Source organism: Buceros rhinoceros, unplaced genomic scaffold (genome assembly GCF_000710305.1).
Source record: "Buceros rhinoceros silvestris isolate BGI_N320 unplaced genomic scaffold, ASM71030v1 scaffold6321, whole genome shotgun sequence".
Taxonomy (NCBI): domain Eukaryota; kingdom Metazoa; phylum Chordata; class Aves; order Bucerotiformes; family Bucerotidae; genus Buceros; species Buceros rhinoceros.
The window spans coordinates 94169-114995 of record NW_010392584.1 but is presented as its reverse complement, the minus strand read 5'-3'; the positions used below and the strand labels follow the sequence as shown (position 1 = coordinate 114995).

At 38.5% G+C, this 20827-nt stretch overlaps 1 protein-coding gene across 1 annotated transcript in view; it reads right to left on the bottom strand.

Moving 5' to 3' along the window:
* KIAA1549 (KIAA1549 ortholog) overlaps positions 1–20827 on the bottom strand; it is a 75094-nt gene that overhangs the window by 32276 nt on the left and 21991 nt on the right. The window contains exons 7-9 of the mRNA XM_010144549.1: positions 19640–19785; positions 12320–12497; positions 9909–10093 (exon numbers count right to left, since the gene is read on the bottom strand). Of these exons, the coding sequence (XP_010142851.1) occupies positions 9909–10093; positions 12320–12497; positions 19640–19785 (509 nt within the window). The remainder of the gene's footprint in view (positions 1–9908; positions 10094–12319; positions 12498–19639; positions 19786–20827) is intronic.

The following is a 20827-nucleotide window of genomic DNA, read 5'->3' as shown; positions in this document are numbered from 1 at the left end:
GAACTCTAACGGGAAGATGATTTCAAATTGTTAAGTCAGGACAGTGCTTTAAGTCTATTGTTACAGACTGAATGAAAAAAAGAGTATTTGAAGCTCAATTCATAGAAAAATCAAATAATTTCTGCAGAAGCCTACAAAGTCTGTGCACCTCCGTCAAGACTAATAGTCTCAGTATTGTTCAAGTCACAGAAATGTAACATGGTTGCCAGTATATTGTTTTGCTAGATGCAGAGACACACCAGGAATGTCAACAATCTGTTTTCTCAGGAACGCAAATACTGCACACAGGTCAATGAATAATTTCAGCAGAAAGCAGAAGAGAAGAAATACACTCTACTCAGTATTCTTCCTGTGGTTCCTACAAGCAGCATTTGAATTTAGACGTAATATGAAGAATAATGTATCAAGACAATTTTCTATTGATTTTATAGCACAGTCTTGATGTTTTTAGAGACAGACACATTGAGAAGAGGCTGTTAAAATACATTTCCAAGGAAACAAAGGAGCTAAGCAAGATTTAAAAAATAATACTTTAGTGTTGGTACATAATATGAAAAGAACAGGAATCCCTGTAAAGAAGTCCAGCTGAATTACGACATTACTAACGTTCTAGCACACGGAATGGTACAAAAATGACAGGATAAAGAAATTTTGCAGAAAAAATGTTTTAAACTCTTCAGCTTAAATGCAGCAAGGCAATGAGAATCAGTGTTCTTAAAATTAACGTGGGTTGATGATCTAAGTCAGTCTGATTTAGGATGGCTTAAAACTACTAAACATTGCAAACTGCCTTCCACAATCTGAGATTCCCACCACCAAACCCTCCTCTGCATTCCCAGGGCACTATAGCATAAAGCAGTGTGAATTCACTGCATTACTCTCACGATGCACCAGTAAGGACAATTATTTGCTAGTGTGCTTGCTATGGTGGTCTTAATTTTTTTTCACCATTCTTCTACTACGCCATCCAAGATGGTCCCTACTTCTTTCTTCCACAAGGATGATCCATCTATATTGTTTGCAGTGACTGTACAATGTGATTTTTAAAACATCTACCAATAAATAAGAATTTAGAAGTACTGAGACATGTTCATCTTTCTCAGTCTCATTAGAAGAACGAGCTGAATAGAAAATGTTATTCCTACCCCTTATGCAGATAAGCATACTCTGTATTTTTGTTTACATTGCTCTCCTTAAACACAAAACCCTTTGGGATCACAGCCAGGGACTCCCTGTAAAGTATGCATATAAATTACACATGCCATTCAACAACAATGATGGATATCTGAGCTAAGACATGGGAAACCTTTGTTGATGAAAAAAGTATACTAGAAGATCACATAGAAGCGGAGTTCTGTCTCCATAGCATCCCTCAAAATACTGAAAAAATACCCATTTGTATTTCTTAAGGTCTTTTTTGCGCCACTGACACAATATCCCTATGAAATAGGATATGATACACTCATCTTGTGCCATAAACACAAACTCTTTCCTGGTATACTTAAAAATACAAAGTATTGCTGAGAAATGTGCAGAGGGATCCTTCACTTGATTTAGGAAATAATTTTAAGCACCAAAATCTTTTTTTGGTCTCTAATTCAATTTAAACATGTTCAGTTGATAACTGTGGGCATATATATATATATATACACACAAAAAGAAGAGTATGTGCAATGGCGGTTCATTATATTGCTTCCTAAGTAGGATGCCATCACCCTCCCATTACAGTGGTGTTACAGCCCGGACCCTCTAAGGCAAGCCTTGTCTCAAAAAAAAAAAAAAAGCAGTATTTTGTGATCTGAGAGCCTAAAAAAGGGTTGTATGTAAAATATGCTTCCCATTTTCTTATCTCGGACCATGTACCTCTTCATATAAATTACGCCTCCCATTTACCAACACAGCAGCACTTCTGTCAACTATCACCGTTACTGGGAACGGGTAATAGTTGAGCAAACACATGCTTGTGGAGCAGAAACGTGCTTAGGGTTGCACAGATTTCTGCCATCAAGTCAGGGAAAAGTAGCGCAGTCAGTGCTGGCACGGGAAACCAGAACAAGTGAGTGTATAGCCTTCGGTCCTTATTCCCTCCTCTGAAAAGTCAAAACTGTGGTTTACCACTCACTGCCATACAAAGACTAAGTCAAGCAAGAATCCTACAAAAAATACCACCTCAGGAATTTTGCTCCTGGTGTAGGATTAAAAACAAATAAAGAAACCCCCAAACTTACAAAACTTTATAAAGCCTGAAATTCTCAAGACACCTGCTCTGAAACCTTTCCATAAGAAAGATTCTTCTCACAGATTTTCATCACTCCTCCTCTTCTCCTTTGTGTATTTCTTCCTGCCACGCTAATATTACCATGACAGCTCAGTAAATTTCACAAAATACAAGAGGCATCATATTGTCAAAAGCCCATAATTCAGTACTTAAATACCCACAGGCTGCTGTGATAACTGCTCTAACAGGCAGAATACTGCGTCTGAATCACAAACAGTTTTAGCCTTCCTTCTCAGACAGAAATGCTGCAGAGTGGATACTACCTTGACTGTGGTTTGGTGAGGTTCCTTTGCACACTGGTTGGAATGAAAGTGTCACAGGTAAGTTCGAAAAAGATCACCAACTTTATAGGATAGACAGGTCACTGCTGTGTCTCAGTTCCACCTGTCTTTTGTCCATAAATTATTTCAAACAATTACTCCTCCAAGGCCATGTACGTAACTCCAACATCAAGCACAACCTCTAAGAGAGGTAGAATAATACATCAAAAAATCATAAATCAAGGCAAATCTTTTCTCAACTTTTGAAGCAAAAGAATACATTCATAACACGGCTCTCACTGTCCAGACAGAGCACACACAGAACGCAGTCCAGAAATGCTTCCTTCTGCAAATAATTAGAAAAGTGCTAATAGACTTTTAAGACAGAGCATAGGTCACAATTTAAATTTATTTTTGTGGTGGTATTTTGTTTGGCTTAGTGACTCAAACACATTTATATATCTAAAAAGGGTTTAACGTACACAGAAATGAAGTGCATTCACATACACTGCAGAAATAATCTGCTTGCTGAAGTGAACCTACAAGTGAGTAGCAACATCAAAACTTTAGAGAACAATGACTTCATGTTGGCACATTTCCCATTTTCCCCAAACAGCTAAATTCTACAGTAAACTCTATCACCTCTTGTCAGGAAAGACAGAATTTATTTCCCCAGTATTAATCTAGTCTTAGTGCTCTATTACGTTTAGGATGATATAAAGTTTATCCATATTTTGAAGAGGGATAGAGAGATTCTTTTTGTTTAACACCTTTTCAAAGGAACCAACCAAATTAACGTCAATCTATAAATCCATGGATTGCCTACATTTTGAATAGCTCTGTACTGGACTACTGATACTTTTAGTATATAGTTCTAGTCTTCCTCTCTCAAGAAGGATAGACAAGAATTAGAAAATGTTCATCCTTTTCAAAGCTAGCAGTTAGTTCAAAGGCTAGTTCAAAAGAAGGGAAAAGAAAAACGCAACTCCTCTGTCTGGAAAAAGATATGCTTGAGATGGGAATATGACAGAGATCTGTAAAGTCAAGATTGGCACGGAATGAGTGTCAAAGAATCAGCTGTTCAATGTCCCCTCCATTACAATGACTAGGGGGCACCACAGAAAACAAAGAGGGGGCAGGATAAAAGCAAGATGAAACAATGACATGGTTCTTCACATAACATGCTGTGGGAATCCGTGTCAGCTGCTCAGATGGACCGGACAAGTTCTTGGAAGAGAAATCTGTTCAGGGTTGCTAAATATCACCACTTGTAGAGAAACTCCGAGACAAATAAATAGAGGCTGAATAGTTACTCACGGCAAAGCATCACATGTCCCTGCCCTGTTCTTCTGCAGTTCTGCAAGCTTTTGCTTTTGGTACTGAGTCTAGCTGGCCTTTTGATCTGACCTCAGGACAGCTACTCAAATGTTTGTGAAAAAGCAGATGGAGACATTTTACTTTTTATATCTATCAGTAAAAGCAGTATATGAAAGCGTGGTGTTTTATTTCTACGGTTTGTGAATAGTTAATCCTCATTACAGAAGAAGAGTTCCTGCAAAACAGCTTTTGCAGAGAAAATGCCATCAGCGAAATGTATCGTTGAGAAGTAATTAAGAAGTTGAATACTATGTTACTTGTTAGAATCCAGCTATTGGCTCTGAAGCAGAACCTGTATGGCAATTCCAGAAAGACAACATTCTGAATAGTTAGTCCGGGTCGCTGTTAGAAATGAATGATGCTTGTTATGCAAACAGGAGGCACAGACATGAATCTTTTGCAGAAACTCATGTCAGTTTAAGTAGTTTTTGTAAGATTGGTGTCAGCTGCCTTTCTTAACACGAGTCTCTTTTGACTGGAATTATTCTGCAATGCAGAGCTGTTGCCTCGACATTATACAGATGAACAAAAGCATTACAGGATGTCAAAACATCACAAGAATTCTTTGTATCAGGAGCAGAAGCCTAGTATTTAGCCTCCAGCAGGGCTAGCCTCTTTGATACTGGTAACATCCAAAGGGTAGTCTACTGAATACATAATAATAAGCAAAACTCTCAATTCAAAGGTGTAAAGTTACACCTGACACGTGAGATTCAGATATCAGATATCTCTGCTTGGGGGTAAAAATAAAAATCCACAGAAGCCTCTCTCAGACATCTTGCAGAATGCATGACTCATTACCTGTAACCATGATCGACACATGGAGGTCTGGCTGGCTGTCAGCAGTGTTAGCGCAGATTAGAGCAGACATGCAAGGGCTGGTAACAGTCCCCAGGTGATTACACATTAGCTGAGGTTCGCTGGCACACAATGCAAACTGGCAGCCCTCCAGCTCTGGCACTATCCACGCTCCCATTCAAGGAGAAGGTGCAGTACTGTATACTTTCTCCAAGGCTTCATGGGCAACAACAGACCCCACCTTTCCCACACGTAAACACATAGGAGGTACGCTGAGCCAGAGAGGTGTGTTCAGCTTTTAAGAACCATAGCGGCATGCAGAGGGCTCCAGAGAGGAGCGTCTTCTGGCTGGAGAAAAAGGCTTTTTCCTCCTAGGGTTTTAGAATGTGCCCTTGGAAAAACTAGGAACTGAGCACGCCACTCAAAGTTAGTGCTGCAAATCCAGAGACTTCAGCATGCCCAGCATTTACCTGAGAACATCGGAGACCTTCTAAATAAACTGTCAATGAGTTCATCCACAGGTGTCAGATTCTTGTCATTAGGGCGGGGATCCTTTCCCTGAACAGCTGTCTAGAGCTGAGGCTACCTCTAAGAAGTCCTAGCAAGGGGTTTGACTTTTTTCCCCCCAAATGCTTGTACACAGCAGGGAAAGTGAAATCACTATTGAACCAGGTTCCATTTTAAGTTTTGGATGTCCATAGAGAAAGACATAATACTGTCAACTCCGTTTTCATTACAGATAATACATAGAATAATTTTTTTACTCTCTGGGGAAGAGGAAAGGGGTTAACTGTTTTCAAACAAAAGTATCAGTAGTCCAGTACAGAGCAGAATGATGGTTTGGGCAATAAAGACAATTATCTATTTTTCCATGAATATGAAAAATAATCCATGGCAAAAATTCCACTGCCCATAAAAAAATACAGCTCCTTTGCAAGAAAAAAAGCTGAAGTGGGACCATGTTGTGGTGGATATAGGCAATGGCAAGAAAGAAAATCCTGCAATATAAAAATGCCACTAAGAAACCTTTTTACTTCCAAAGGTAAAGACATCTTTACCCAGTGCAACAACCCAGGTCACATCAAGGTGAATTTCCAGTAGGATGCAATGGTTTACAGAACAAGTCATGAATTCTTGATGTGCCCTTTAAATATCTTAGTTCCATCTTTTGAAAAAGAATTATCCTTCCACAGACCAATGAATCTGGCATAGAAATTCAGTGCTCTGACCTGCTTCCTGAACTCCCAATTTAAAAAGGGCCCAAATAACTTTGATCTAAGCACATTTTACCATCTGATCTCCAGAATGAAAAAGGTAACCTATTATTTTTCAGGCATTGTTAATCCCGCTTTGAGGCAGAAGGATGGATTAGCTAACTGGAATCCTTTCAAGATCCATTTTTTTTTTTTAATCTTCAAACCTGGTTTTGCTAGCATCAGTTCCCACAAAAGTTTTCTTTCTTGTGTATTTATGTTTATATTCACTGAAGTAGCAGACGTCTGAGACTATCCAGAAGTAAAACATCCCTTAGCATTCTCTGAGTTCAGGTTCTCTTTATATACTCTTTGCTGAAGATAACACTATGAGCCTTTTTAAGAAGGACCCTTACGTCACACTGTCTGTAAGACATCACACGCTGAAACTACTAGGCCAGATGGAGAGAACAGAAACTGGTAGAGTGGCATGGTACATCCAACCCACAAACCAGGCCTTCACAGAATACAGTCTACCCTGCCCATGTCATCACCTTAGAAAAAACACTACCTTTGAGAGTGATATGGCCTTGAGGGTGGGTTCAAGCAGCAAATCTAGACTTAAGCCCAGCTTCAGGGCTGCTATGGCACATAAATACAAATACAATTTTGGGTACTTCTGTCACTGCAGGGTCTGAATAATTTTCAACATCAGGCTATGCCTGATGAAGTGGGAAATGTGCTATTATTGACCGTCATAAGTGAGGGACAGTGACCCAAATATTCTGAAGGGGTGTCCACAGAGCAGAAAAGGGTCCAAAGCAGGTTAGCTGTGCTGGTGTGATGCACTGGCCAGTATGACTGAACTGTTGTGTAATGCGACTACCTAGTCTTTACATCACTTGAGGTATACCCAGGCAGCCATAACTTCGGGGCACACCCAAAAGGCATGTGGGGTCTTACTACCAACAGATAACAGTACTGGTTTGATTTATCAGAAGATAGACTGTGAGGGTATACAGCATATGACTGACTTTCAATGGTGGCTGTAGGAACACAGAAATCATACCTACTCTGTAAAAGTAAACCTTTACATATAGAAGATTCAAATTAAAACTTGAAGAATTATATTGTCTGAGTGAATACCAAAATATTTCAGGAAAAAGGAGTTTTAAACCAGAATTAAGTGAAAGGAAGGAAGAAAGAAAACATGGTACTGGAATGACACATGGGGCTACAGAATCCAGGGAAATTTGTAATGTCTTTAAAGCATCTCTCTGAAGAGAAGAATGCAAATTTGTAAGAGAATCTAAACTGAGATTAAAAGGCTCCTACAACACTTATGTCTTACGTAATGTGCGTTACCATACATTTACAGAAGTTCGCTCCCTTGACATGCTTTTAACAGCAAAGTCTTTCCACAGCAGCATGAAGCAAACAAGCTCTCCCCTCACCCCACTTCCAACCTTGTTCCAGGCTTTTAAGTCACAAGTGACATAATTTGTTATCAGCTGCTACTGTGAATTCTAACAGATTTTTATGCTGCCCACTGATCTGCTATGTTAAAAAGGCTAATTAAACACACTGCAAAAAAGACTGGTGATACCTCTGGAGATCCACCAGTGCAGTATGATATCCTATTTCATCTGAACAAGAAAAGGATGTCTCAAGTTTCTTATCTTCCAACCAACACACATTTTCAAGTGCAAACACACTGTAGACTTATTACATGGTTGAAAAGAATTGTCTTCTATTTCCAGGATGGATATGCCATGCATGTGTTAATGAAATGCTTTGATATTTATACATTCCATTTCTATACTTGCATTAAAAGAAAATTTTTTTTAAAGATTAATGGAAGTGAGAAAAGCTAGCACTATAAATGCATCTTTGTGGGCTTTACTAATGAAATACTGATTCCAAGAGAAAAATCCAGATCTTAAACCTAAATCTCCTTCCATTTACAGATGCAGTGCACTTTCCTCTGGTACCAAAGGCAAGCTCTGTAAAGAGAGAATGGAAATAACTGTGGGTGGGGTGAGAAAGGGAAAGCCTGAGTTTATTTATAGAACTAAATCCCTGACCACGATATCAATCTTTTGATCATTTCTTTGCATTTACTGTAATAGAAAGTATAAATTTTAAATAATTTTAAAAGGCAGGACCAGAGCAAATGACCCTAATCATTTGTACACTGTTGTGACTGTCTGGGGGTCTTCAGTGCTTGTCAAACATGCCCTATCCTGACAGGAAATTCCAACCCGCTGTTCGAAGACATGAAGAAATCCCAAAGACAACCTGCTATTAAGGAAGCCAGAGTACTACTTTCATTTTGGATTTTGGGAAAAGGAGGAAAACGATTTTCAAAGTAGATTTTGTCAGTTGTTTGATGTGTTAAGTGATAAAAATTTAAGACACTTTTTATTGCTTTACCTCATTTAATATTTAAGTATGAGCCATCCGCTGGCACAAGGATTGGGCTAGATGTCTCTACTGGTTCTTTCTAGTTGGCTTACAGTGACTTCCCCAAAGAAGGCAAAGTGACAGGCTCCCTAGACAGACTGAGATGCGACTTGCATACAAATAAGTTTAAGGCTTCTGACTCATGAATGATTAAGATGAAGAATACTGTGGCAACAGTGGAGAAAAACAACTGAGCCATTTTCCCAGAAGAAAGTAAAACTATGAAAGATGTTTCTGGCCTTACAGCCAACCCAACCCAACTGCTTCCTTAAAAAAAGCTTGTAGACAGCACAGAGGTGCTGAAAATACATGTGATGAAATAGTACGTCAAGGGTAATGATTCTCTTCTGCCTTTTTTGTATTACCCTTCTCAAATTAGCCAAAACTACTGTGGGGAACTTCTTCAATCAAAATCTGTGTTCTATGTTACCACCGTACAGGTGAAACAAAGTACCAGGGGGTGAAGCTCATCAAAGGGTACCACTTGTTGCTGACCTTGGTTCTGACACTCAATCTGCAGTGGCAAGACAAGTGGAAGTTACTATTGATTTGTTCTGACTGCTTTGAAAGTGCAACTGCTTCTGCTTTTCTCATCTTTCACATCATTAATTATCTCGAAAGTGAGCATGGTGTACAGACAAGACTTGTTACGGAGAAAACTGTATGACTGAACATGAGGTGACAGTACAAGAACATGATTACAGTACCACAGGATTAGCACAGGCAGATTATTTTGCTTTTAATAATGCCTCTGAAGGTATAGTCAGTAATAAGCATCTCTGACACAGGCTGGTGGTTCTCTTCAGTTGTAAAAAGGAAAAGTGGGATTTGTAAACCTTTAGTCACTTTTCCATTCTTTTTACTGAACACATACTTTGTGGAAAATCCTGGATCATACATTTTTTAAAATGTACAGTCTTGGGCAGGAAAAAGATAGACTACTGAATTTCTCACGATCCTAACCCAGTCCTGCAACACTCTGGCCAACAAGCTGACCCAAGCAGTCTCATGCAGATCCACTAAAGTTCTAATTCTGCAACAGGCCTTTCCAATAGCGACACAAGAGCCCCCGCAGAACGTAAAGCAGCCAGGATAGGCTCTAATTCCAGCATGAGGTATAACGGATGCCGAAGTTTAGCTGTCAAATAAGTTTAGCAGAAGCTCTCCAAAGAAAAATTCAACCCTCTGCAGATAACACGGTCAGTGATTCAATATTCAATATGTTTCCTCTTACTTAGCCCTAGCCAAAGCCTTGAAATGAAGTGATGAAGAACGGTTCCCTTCAGCCCCAGTGCCCACATTTAAGAAGGACCTATCTATCTAATGCAGTATCATACACCCAGGAGAACAAATAAAACTGGGATTCTTGACTTCAACAATTATTTAACTTTTTCCTTTTTCTTTCTCTCTTTTTTTTTTAATTGGAGGGCTCTGAAACTGTGTTTCCACATGCTGGAAAGGATGCTGGGAGTTCCCTAGACTCTCACATTTGTTTATGCTCAGAATACTCAAGCTCCTATCAGCACCTCCCCCTTTTACCTTCTGTCGCTGCTGAATGTTGCTCATCGTGTCTGGCTGAAACTCCAGTTTGTCTGTTCGACAAAGCTTCCAGTATAAAATTATAACAATCAGAAGCACCACAGCAACTGGGACTGCCACACCAACAATAATCCATAGGTTGCTATTCTGTGACTCTGAGGTGGACTCCTTCACCTTTTCCACAGCTGTGAAGTTAAAAGGAAGATAGCAGTATTATGTGGTTATATATTTTAAACCGAGGATACTTCAAGGTTATGTATTTTTGTATTCTTATAAATACTTGTTAAGGAATTTATCATAAACCAGCTGCGCATCACAGGAAACATCATACTAGTTATAAGTGAGCATACATCACGGTCAGGAAGCGAGGGGCGGGTGATAGATTGTCCTGGCCTACCTTCTGAAGACCAGTGTAGAAGACAATTAAGACCAACCTTAAAGTAGAAATGAAAATGCACTTCTGCCACATCATTCTGTAACCCAAAACCAAGCTGATACAGTGAAATGGGTTCAGAAAAATGACTTACCACTAACAAAAGTGAGAAGGACTTTCCAACACTATTGCTTCTTTCCTGCTTTAAGCATTATTATCAACTGCCTCTTCTCCTTAGTTATATATTTTTGTTACCTTCCCCATCAATATCACAGTCAAATTAAAATCAGTAAGACCCTCCTCCCCAAGGTGTATAGTACTGCACGTAATTATTTTTTTTTTCCTCCTTTCCCTGTTTCATTGTTAGTGTGTTAGATCTTTCAGCCACAAATAGAAGACAAAACTACTGGGAAATGTAATCAACCCAGTCACGCCTTTAAAAAGTGAACTGGAAGAATCAACACAACTTTCATTTACTCTATTTTGCATAGTGGTTATACGTGGGACTAAACACCGCAGCAGTAACATGTTTCTAAACAAACTGACGCACTTAAAATTATGTTCCCAAGTTAAAAAGACTATTTCTATGCAATCTTATTTTTATGTATCATTTCATTAATAGTCATTCTAATGATGAACCTGGAGACTAAAGGAACATATTATAATTCTTATGTTTTATATATCTGATATGTACAACATGTCAGTTCATTTATGACATTTTCTGTTATAAAAATAACCTTCTGTTGAGTTTCTTCCAATAAGAAGAAACATTACAAAAATTCCTGTTATTCTACACTTCTTTTAAAATAGCTTTCTAATGAGGTGTCAAAGATAACAAGTTTCAACATGCAGAATAAGCTATAAACACTTCATGAAGTTTGTTCAGCACTTACCATTTTTGTAAAGGGAATTTATTCTTGCAACTTTTTTGCATTTCTGTATAACCAATATTACAGTCCATTAACAGATATTAAGCAGATGTACACGAGCTACTGACCTATCTTTAAACTGCTGTTTTAATGAGGAACAAAATTTACAAACACATCCAGATGGTGCAATTATTACTATTTTCTTTCTGCAGAGAATTCTAAAAATCAGACATATGCTTGTTTTATTGGCAAAATACCCTGTGGTACAATGTAACTTATGCCTCCATATTGCACAGAAAAGGTAATTAAGGATTCCTATAAAGGGGGTATTTTGCAGATCATATACATGTCTGTTACTGTTTTAAAATACTTTCAAGTTTCTTTCCTAATCATAACACAGAATTTTAAGTCTTCTGCTCTGCTCCTTACTGCAAAATATTTATATTCTAAGCTTCCTGAATAAAGTCATTATATGACTTTTTCTGACCTGTCATATATCTTCTAGTAAAAGATCACAGTACTTCTATATTATCTTTACTAAATTATCACATTATGTATATATTACTGATGGACAAATAAAAACAAGGTCAATCATATTTAATAGAGAGAAGAAAATGTTTCCTTTTCCTCACACTCTTCAAAATACCCCAGCTAGCAATGGCTTACACCTTTCACTCACAGAAACAATAATTCAGACAAAAAAAATAATGACTTCTGTTAAACTTCATTGTCATGACTCAGCAAGAGGAAACACCCATCCCACGCTGATGTCCTCCCATTCCACAGTTGTGGGTTTTGTGCAAGCTCCTGAGTAAGATAAACTGTAAAGAAATATTGGACTAGCAGAAAAAGATGAAAATGGCAAGAAGGCATCTAGTTAGCACAGTATTCTTCTAGCACAAGCACTAAAATGAATGCAATGAGGCTTGCCCTTAAGGCCCTGTTGCAATTCCAAGCTCAGCAGAGTCTTTAGGAAGCAAAGCAGTACCACACTGCAACACCACACTGCAAGACTGCTAAAATTAATTTCCTCAGGAGTATCAAAATTGCAGCATCCCAAGAACAAAACGCTGCAACAGTGGGCACTGCACAGTGCCGTAAAATCCAAAGCTAATGCCACCCTTCCTGTTTCTTTTTGCTGGCATCAGTGTGGATTTGAGAGGGCTTACGCTGTGCAATGGTGCCTTCAATGCGGTATCCAAGGATGATTGCAGCCCGCTGGATATCAACTCTGTTCATCAGATCTGAGCACTTCAGAGCACTGAGTCTCTCTCCATCTTGGTCCTCCACAAAATAGATCAGCTCCACAGGGTTATCAACACCAACTAACCGTGACACGTTCACAATCTGAAAAGAAATTGGAAAACTTACATTTTAAAAGTTGTATTTATTTGTGCATCCCATACATTTAGTCTCTCATCCTTTCTCTCTCTCTCTTCCCTTTTCAGAGCCTGGACTTCAAGGATGCTTTTCTAAAAAGAAACATTTGGAACAGCTTTGCCAAGATGGCATCAGTATCTGTGTTAATTGCCACTCTGTGCAATACCTACAGCATAAAAAAAGATTCCATCTTATATTATGATGTAGAAATATAATTATTGTTAAAGAAAATCCCTCTATCTGTAACACCAAAAAATACAATATTAGGATGTAACTGCTGTGAACTGGTACAGTTTTGAAATTGTCAATATCCAGAGAAGTCTGATGGGAAGACGTGCTCTGTGTAGGGCTCCAAAATACTGTAAGCAGCAAAGGCAACATACACGCAGGCTAGTTCTCTCATCTGAGAAGAGCTTAAGCCAATGCTGGGCAAGTGTAGATACACAGAACTAACATTCAGTAATAATAATTTGTTTGCAAACTATAATTGAGGATATTTTCACCTTAATTTGTTTGCAAACTATAACTCAGGATATTTTCATCTAATATCTATACCAAAGATTCTGAGTGGAAGTCTTCCAGAGTAAGACAACATTGCTGGAATAATATATTGGTGTCTAATTACGCAAGCACTACTTAAGTGGTCCAGGACCCTGGGAAAATTGCAGAAATATCTATTTGGTAACTGAAAGAAAAATTCCAAGGAAGCAACCCCTTAATACATTATGGCAAACCTGAAGCTTCCTTTTTTTCCCCCCCCATTTGTTTCAAGACAATGCACAGATACAGTATTGAAGGTAACTCCTTTCACTCTAAAGATGCCGACACAATGCTACCCTGCCTTTAGCATTTGCTGGTTAATAGGAGCTACCGACGAGATTAGTGTGATTGCACTTTTCCCTTCATCTGCCTTGACTTTGCTTTGTTATTCATAACACACACCTCTTCCTTCTAGTTTTTCCAAATGTTAAGCAGCTATACGGGCAAATATTCTGTTAGCTTCAAAGAGAACTGTTTGCTCTTCCTCAACAAAAGTACCTTCGCAGTCACCTTCATCTCCAAACAGCTCCCTCTGGCATCCACCCTTCTTCAGGAAGGAATGTATCTGATGCTGTGGGAAGCAATTTTTCCCACCTACTTCTAAAGATGTTAATAATCAAAAGAATGCATGCTATGAGGAAGCCCTGTAGATACTCTCTAACCACCAAACAGCTACAATGCATATGAGAATCACATAACAATTTCGAATTCCTGTAAAATTAAATCTTATATATAATAATTCTCCTCTGTTTAATCATTTACCTGTAATGGTGAGATCAGGCTAGAATTAGGCCAAACAAATAGAAGGAGGTATTCTATCATTTAAAACAGAGTTTGAATAGCTCTGGAAGGAATTGCCACAAATAGAGCAATATATTTCACTTCCTTCAGAATTATTCTTTGCTATGAAGTATGTATTTAATAAATTAGAATCTCAAACATCGCCTATAGCCTTAAAATAAAGCAAACACAAATGTCTGCAAGTCTGAGGATTACAAAAACAAAGCTTTACAATGTTTTCTTTTCTAGTTTCCAACAAAACAATCATGTTGAAGGAAAGCAGTGCAATGTTCTAGCTCAACAGGGATAATGTTCTGGTCTTTGGAGACATCAACTTAACATGTCCTACAAAAGCAAGGTAACAATAAAAAAACAAACAAACAAACAAACCCCACCAAAACCAACAATCCAGGAAAGTATAATTTTCATGAAAGTCTTCTAAAACAAATCAACTGAAAGCGAAGAATAATGTTCAATGTCAGTCACATTTGATGTAAGAAACAGAACACCTACAAATAGAGCAGAACAAAGAATAATGTGCAAATTTTTGAAACACAGCAAGACCTGCTAACAGGACTCATTACCAATGCTACTACTCACTCTGAATGCTATTCACTCTTCTACCAGCTAAGGGACAACCAATCCCTAACTGCAAGGAACAAAAGAGTATCAATAAATAAGGTCTCAACGCATGTATTCAGCAGTTGAATCTGTTTTCACAGAACCCACATATATCTTTAGTTAACAAATGTCCACAGCTTCGTATTTCTGCTTCAGCTGGGCTTCCTTCACCACAGCCCGGCCTCAGTGCACAGAGCAGTGGGCTACATGCACTGGTATATGCTTTCAGCATGGATTGAACCCTTACTAAGTAGGCACTTCACTCACATGGAGAGCGAGGGAGCTGAAAGGCATGTGAGACTGAAAGCTAATGAGTTCGTTTAATTTTATGAAACCTCTCCGTGTATAGCAAAGCTACAGAATCAGAGAAATTAAGAAGATTCTTAAATTGAATCGTGATACACTTTAGGGTGGTGTGGAGTATCCAAGAAGTACTGTAATTATATCTATGTTATACACGCTGTGTAATGGTCAGAAACCGGCTGAGGGGCTTAAAAGGAACTTCTCCACAGCTGCCTTTAGAAAGGGCAGAGGGGAAGGAAGGCAGATTCCAGTGCAAGTTGCCACAACTGAAACAATACCATTTTTAACACACAATTAAAAACAACAGTGTATGGCTGCCTATGCTGAGGAACAGGGATGGGTGAGAACAGAGCGGAGATAGGAAGAAGTAGCTGGAGTGAAGTAGTTCGTATTTTATGACTGTTCACACCATACTGAGGGAAGCTGCAGACAAAACTTCAAATTCAAAGAGAGATGGATTTCTGTTCTGGGAAAGCTGATGGCTGAGCAGGCTACTCTTGACGTGACTACGAGACATAAATTGTGCATAAATACAGCAACTGTGACAATATCGGTACTTCAGTTTTATATCCATCACACTGATTCACTAAAAACGTTTTTCTTTTTTAACCTCTGAGTTTGCTGCAATATAGAAACTGGCACACTGGATCTGGAACTGTTTTTAAGTCTTTATAAAATTGAGGTACATACCCACTGTGCCCAATTTTTACAGTTTCTGTATACTAAGTTTTGTGCCATTTTGCTCCAAATTGTATTACCCGTGCAGCTTCAGATTTGCTTTGTCTCATATTTTACAGAGGTATTTCTATCCTTGAGAGTGCTAAGAATGCAAGCAGAGGCAGAAATGGTATTTTTCAGGCATCCAGCAAAGTAGCTCTTGTGTAAGGAAGCATTTAAGCATTTTACATTTATACTTTGGCCGTGACAGCTGACATAGGGAGGGAGGAGATAAAAGAATTTCAATACATGGGAGACACAAAATAAGGAAGAAAAAAAAAGGAAAGACTAATAATGCACCTAAATTATACCATCTTTGTTGATACTAGATGAGCATTTAACCTCCACGGAGTAAAGGCTTAACTGTGTTCAGGTGTCAGCAAATTTAATTTTAAAAAGTGTTTCCAAGAGAGTACCATAGGTCAGTGAACAGAGTTGCCTTGGTAACCAAACCTAGTTCATAATTTAAAGCAGGGAAATCCAGGTGGTGGACCAGCTCACAAGGAATTTGCAGAGTGTCAGTTAGCCAGTGGGATGTCCCAGTCAGCAACCTTGTCAGAGTAAGGAATCAGGAGTAAGGGTGCTTCAGGGCTTCAAAGGCATGAGTGTTCCTTAGAAACATGTACACACACAATCTCCAAAATACATGTACAAGGATTATTTTACTTTTTTCCACTATGCTCATCCCCTAGGGAAAAAAAAATAATCAAAAAACACCCTGCTTTCTGCCTTATTAAAAGTAGGATTTTGAGAGTCCAGGCACTTAAATCAAGCTGTACTGTGGCCTGTACGGTAGGCAACACAACATAAAGCATACGTGAAACAAGCATCGCGTGTACCCTGTCCTGGGTCTGAGGAAACTCTCAGAGGAACCTGTTAGGATGGTAAATGGCAGCACCCCTTCTGAGCAGCCAGCTTCCTCCTCAAGTTCTCTGGCTGGGGCTGGACAGGGCAGCACTTGCTGTCATAGCATCCAACACTTACCCACTGGGGAGGACTCTCCCTGAGCTGGGGAGACCGGTAAGTGAACTGAGACGGCAAGGCCGCTGAAGGCAATAGCAAGGAAATCTCCTTGGCTGGCTTGTAGAGGCTTGGACAGCCAAGAAACTGGCTTACCAAAACAGAGGTATGTTCTGAGACCAGCCCCTCTGTCAGGTTGCTGAAGCAGCAGCAGCAGCCCCCTAAAAAAAAAATGTAAAAGCTCCCAGCAAGACTGGACTGTTACTCAGATTACAAACTCACGAGAGACACATAAGCTGTTGGTAGAAAACCAGGAGAATGAACTTTTGCCTTAATGAAAAGCTCAATTCAGTCATTATGTGCCTTCATAGCTAAGGTTTCCTCACACACATTACAACTACAATGTCACATAATGTGCCCTTTAAATCAGAACATTGTTCTTTTGTCACTTAGTAAGATCACCTTTTTGCTTTCTATTTGGTTCATAAGACCAAGCATGCCAAAATGAAGGAAAATTATTTTTGCATTAGCTTCTAGTGTATTTTTAAATCACAAATAAGCCATTTAATTCCTCAAAGAAAATTAATGAGAATTGAGTTGTTACAGTAAACCATTGACAAAATATAGCATAGAGCCTAGCCTCTGCAGATTCAATGCAAACCATGTTAAACACATCTTTAAATTTGCAGCAACAGCAGATACATACTAAAAATATATATGACTTGCTCTCTGAAACATTAATAAGAGCATCAAACAAAAATCAATGGGACTATCTCGCGTAAGTGGGAGGTGTGAGGTTTCAGCAGGTTTTTTTGTACATAATGGTTACAGGATTTTTTTTCATCACGGAATGCCACCTGCTAACAGCACAGATAGGCAAATGGGAGGGGAATGCATGCTATTAGGGCACCCTAGATAGTCCAAAGCTCTTATTCTAGATGTAAAGAGTGATTTTTAACATTTTTAGATCCTAACACAGGCCTTTAGAAATTAAATCTAAACCTCAGAAGGTATCACTTCTATTTTCTCTAGTACGTGAAAGGAAACTAATATGCCTACAGTAGCATTCGCAAATAATTGCTTCACCTGCTGACCCACAGTGCTGATTTTCCAGAGCTTAGAAATGTCACAGTTCAATACACTATAAATATCTTTCACCTCAGGAAAAACTCCGGTCTACTGGGGCTCAACACAAGTGAAATGCGTGTCTAGTCTTTCATGGATATATGCATGTCCTGTTAATAAAAGTATCCAACATTTTGGTGTTGCTAGCAGTTTCTGTTATTTTCACTTCATTGTGGCATACTACCATAGCAATCACTGGTTTATGTGCAAGAAGTAACATATATGGGGAAATCTGAACATAAAGCACAAAAAACATTAATACCTCTCTCTGAAGACAAACAGATTCATATATACAACACATATCAAACAGCTTATAAACGTGGCTATGAGGAATAGAATTAGTGGCAGTAAAACTAAAGGGTTTATTGCAAATGACTACAGACTAGATCCTCAACTGACAGAGGAACACCCTCGAAAGAAATTGTCCTCCACTCAGGTGGCCACTATCAGGCGTATCACTTCAGCCGCACACAACAGCCTCTAAGGCTGTCTCACCTACCGCATACCCAACCATCCTGCCAAACAAGCTACTAAGATGGTACAGTACCTGATGGTACCAACCATTCTTGTGCAGGAAAGCAGGACACCTACCACAGACCCCCAGCAGGTATCTTCTGCAGCATTCATTCTTTCTTCCGCATCTCCTTTATTACTGTTCTAACCCTATCCAACAGCGTGGGCTGGGACCACCTGGAGAAACCCTGAGTTACATGGGATGGTATGAGGTGTTGACCACAACCAAGAGAATCCTCTGCTGCCCAAGAGAGCAGATTACAGACTCTCTGCACTAAATAAGTGGCATAAACGAACAGCACTGCTGTTTGGAACAAGAGCTGCAGACCTCTTCTTATGTTCCAGTAATATAAAAGTTGTAAGAAAAACATTATTTTCCCGTTCCAAAATACTATTCTTTAGCTAGAAAGGACCTGCTTGTAATTTTGTTCATGCAAAAATAAACTACCTGAGCTTTATTATGTAAAATCATAAAACTGTAATCTACACATTTGGCTACATACACATTTGGCTGTAGTACCTTTGCTATCAACATATGGAATATTTAATTTATATGCAAAGAGACGACTGAGGCATAAAGAACAAAGTGCAGTAAGAGGTGTTGGGAATAGAAGATCTGAAGCAAAAAATCTATTTATGGCAATTCAAAGCTGCACAAAAGAAAAATAAAATAAAATCTCTATTACTGAAACATGTTTCCAAAACAGGAAAACAGAAGTAAGAAAATCCCAACATCTGGAAATTTAAGTGGTTGCAAAAACTGTAGGATTAAATTAAATAAAGGTAACTACTAGAAGGGCATCTGTGAGGTAAATCAACTGCCAATGAATTTGCTGGAAAAAGTAATTTGTAAGAAGATGAGCCATTAAGAAGTATTTTGGCTTTCAGTTTGTTGAACTGACTAGAAAGAACAGATGTGCGAATTTAAAACTTAAAATTAAATATACAAGCTTTCCTGGACATTACGTGAATAATTCCACTTGTGATGAAACTACAAAGCAGCACTAGAACCCAGATAGCAGAAGCTGCCATGTGTGCAAAATTTGGTATGATTCATCATTCTTACTTGAAAGTCATTCCTGTGACCAGGGGTACTGTGACAAATAGGCAGTTAAGGGGTGAAATATACCACTCTACTGCGGCATCAAGCTGCACAGGATTCTATTTCATATTCCTACACCACCAGCAAAAGACCAGAGAGCTGTTCCAGCAGAGTACTTTTTTGACTCAGATCATGTCTCCTTTTATTAGGCACCTATTGTAAGTCAGAAAAGATAGCGAGTTTTTAAAATACGATGTTGGTAAAATAATTTGTAATATTGTTTTTAAGTAGCCACTTAAAATATCCAGTTTTTTCCATTTGTTATGTTTAGCTTAAAAGACAAGGTATCCAAATGGACTATATTTTTGGCGCAAAACAAGCATCTTCAATTATCTAAATGTGATACATGCTTTTAAGTTACCTTTTTCAACTCAAAACCTAGACAATATTAACTTATTCAGTGATTTATTACCCTTTATTTCTTCCTCTGACTTTGAGCTCTTAATACCTGCACAATGTTGCTGCCTGCAAAGCTGGCTCGTCTCCATATCCGCCCTCTGACCAAAGCCTCGTTTAACAGGTGAGCTAGTTTCCGTTCCATTTCAGCCTGAAACACCTCCTCCTGAATTCGCTGGTCGACGACACCCAAGAGAACTACATTGCAGAGAAAGTAACCCAAGAACACAAATTAATTAGTAAAACTCCTCAGTGTCTTTTCTGCAACTTCAATTACAATCTTTAAGTCATCCTGTGACAGCTCACAGACAATTCAAGAGCAGGTATATTCATACAGGAATACTGCCCAGTTCAGCTGGAGGTTACGTATTGGAAAGGAAGACATTGGGTGGGAAAAGGTTAAAAGAAATAGATTTTAAAAAAATAAAAACAGGACAGAGACCATTTTCAGAATCTCAGCTCAGCTAGACAGACCCAAGATACTGGAAAAAACCACTTTCAAATCTAAAAAACCCATAAACCTACGAGCATGAGCATTCAACATATTTCTTAAAAAAATAAGAGAAAATTTAGTCTAAATTATCTGCTGAAACTGCTTTCAAAATGTTGTGTTCAGAACTGATACAGAGATGAAGATGGGCAGGGCAACAGTTCAGAATCAAAGAGAAAAAAATCTAACAGCACTACAAGAATGAAGTTGTGTATTCTGAGTGTACCCTCCCTAGACAAGATAAACAAGTATGCCAATCACGGCACAAAAAACCTGATTAGTAGCCCTGACTACTTCCCAACCCCAGGTACTCTGGGTCACTGGGGGAGCTAATGCTTAGAGGAATCCCTGAGGAACAACACATAGGAAACATGAAAAAGTGTGGACCTTTACTAAGAAAAGTGGAGCTAATGAAGGAATAGTCATTGAAATGACCTAATCAAACCACCCTAAAGGATAGTAAATTAACTCACCAGTGACTGCGGTAAAATAATTTAGTTTTCCTTCTTGGGTTTCTTCTCTAAAATAGTTTCTAGTTTTTAAATGTCTCGTTTTTAAAAGTGTTTTCATGTTTAATTTTTTAAGTGAGGCGATTAATAAAAAGCCATCCAATTAGATAAAATCAATTAAATATAACTTCAATTTTTAAAAAAAAAAAGTAAAAACATTTTCTATTTAAAAATTTTCACTGCAAATGTCAGAAAAAGGAAATACTTTCATTATTTCTTACAGATCAACAGCATCTGTATT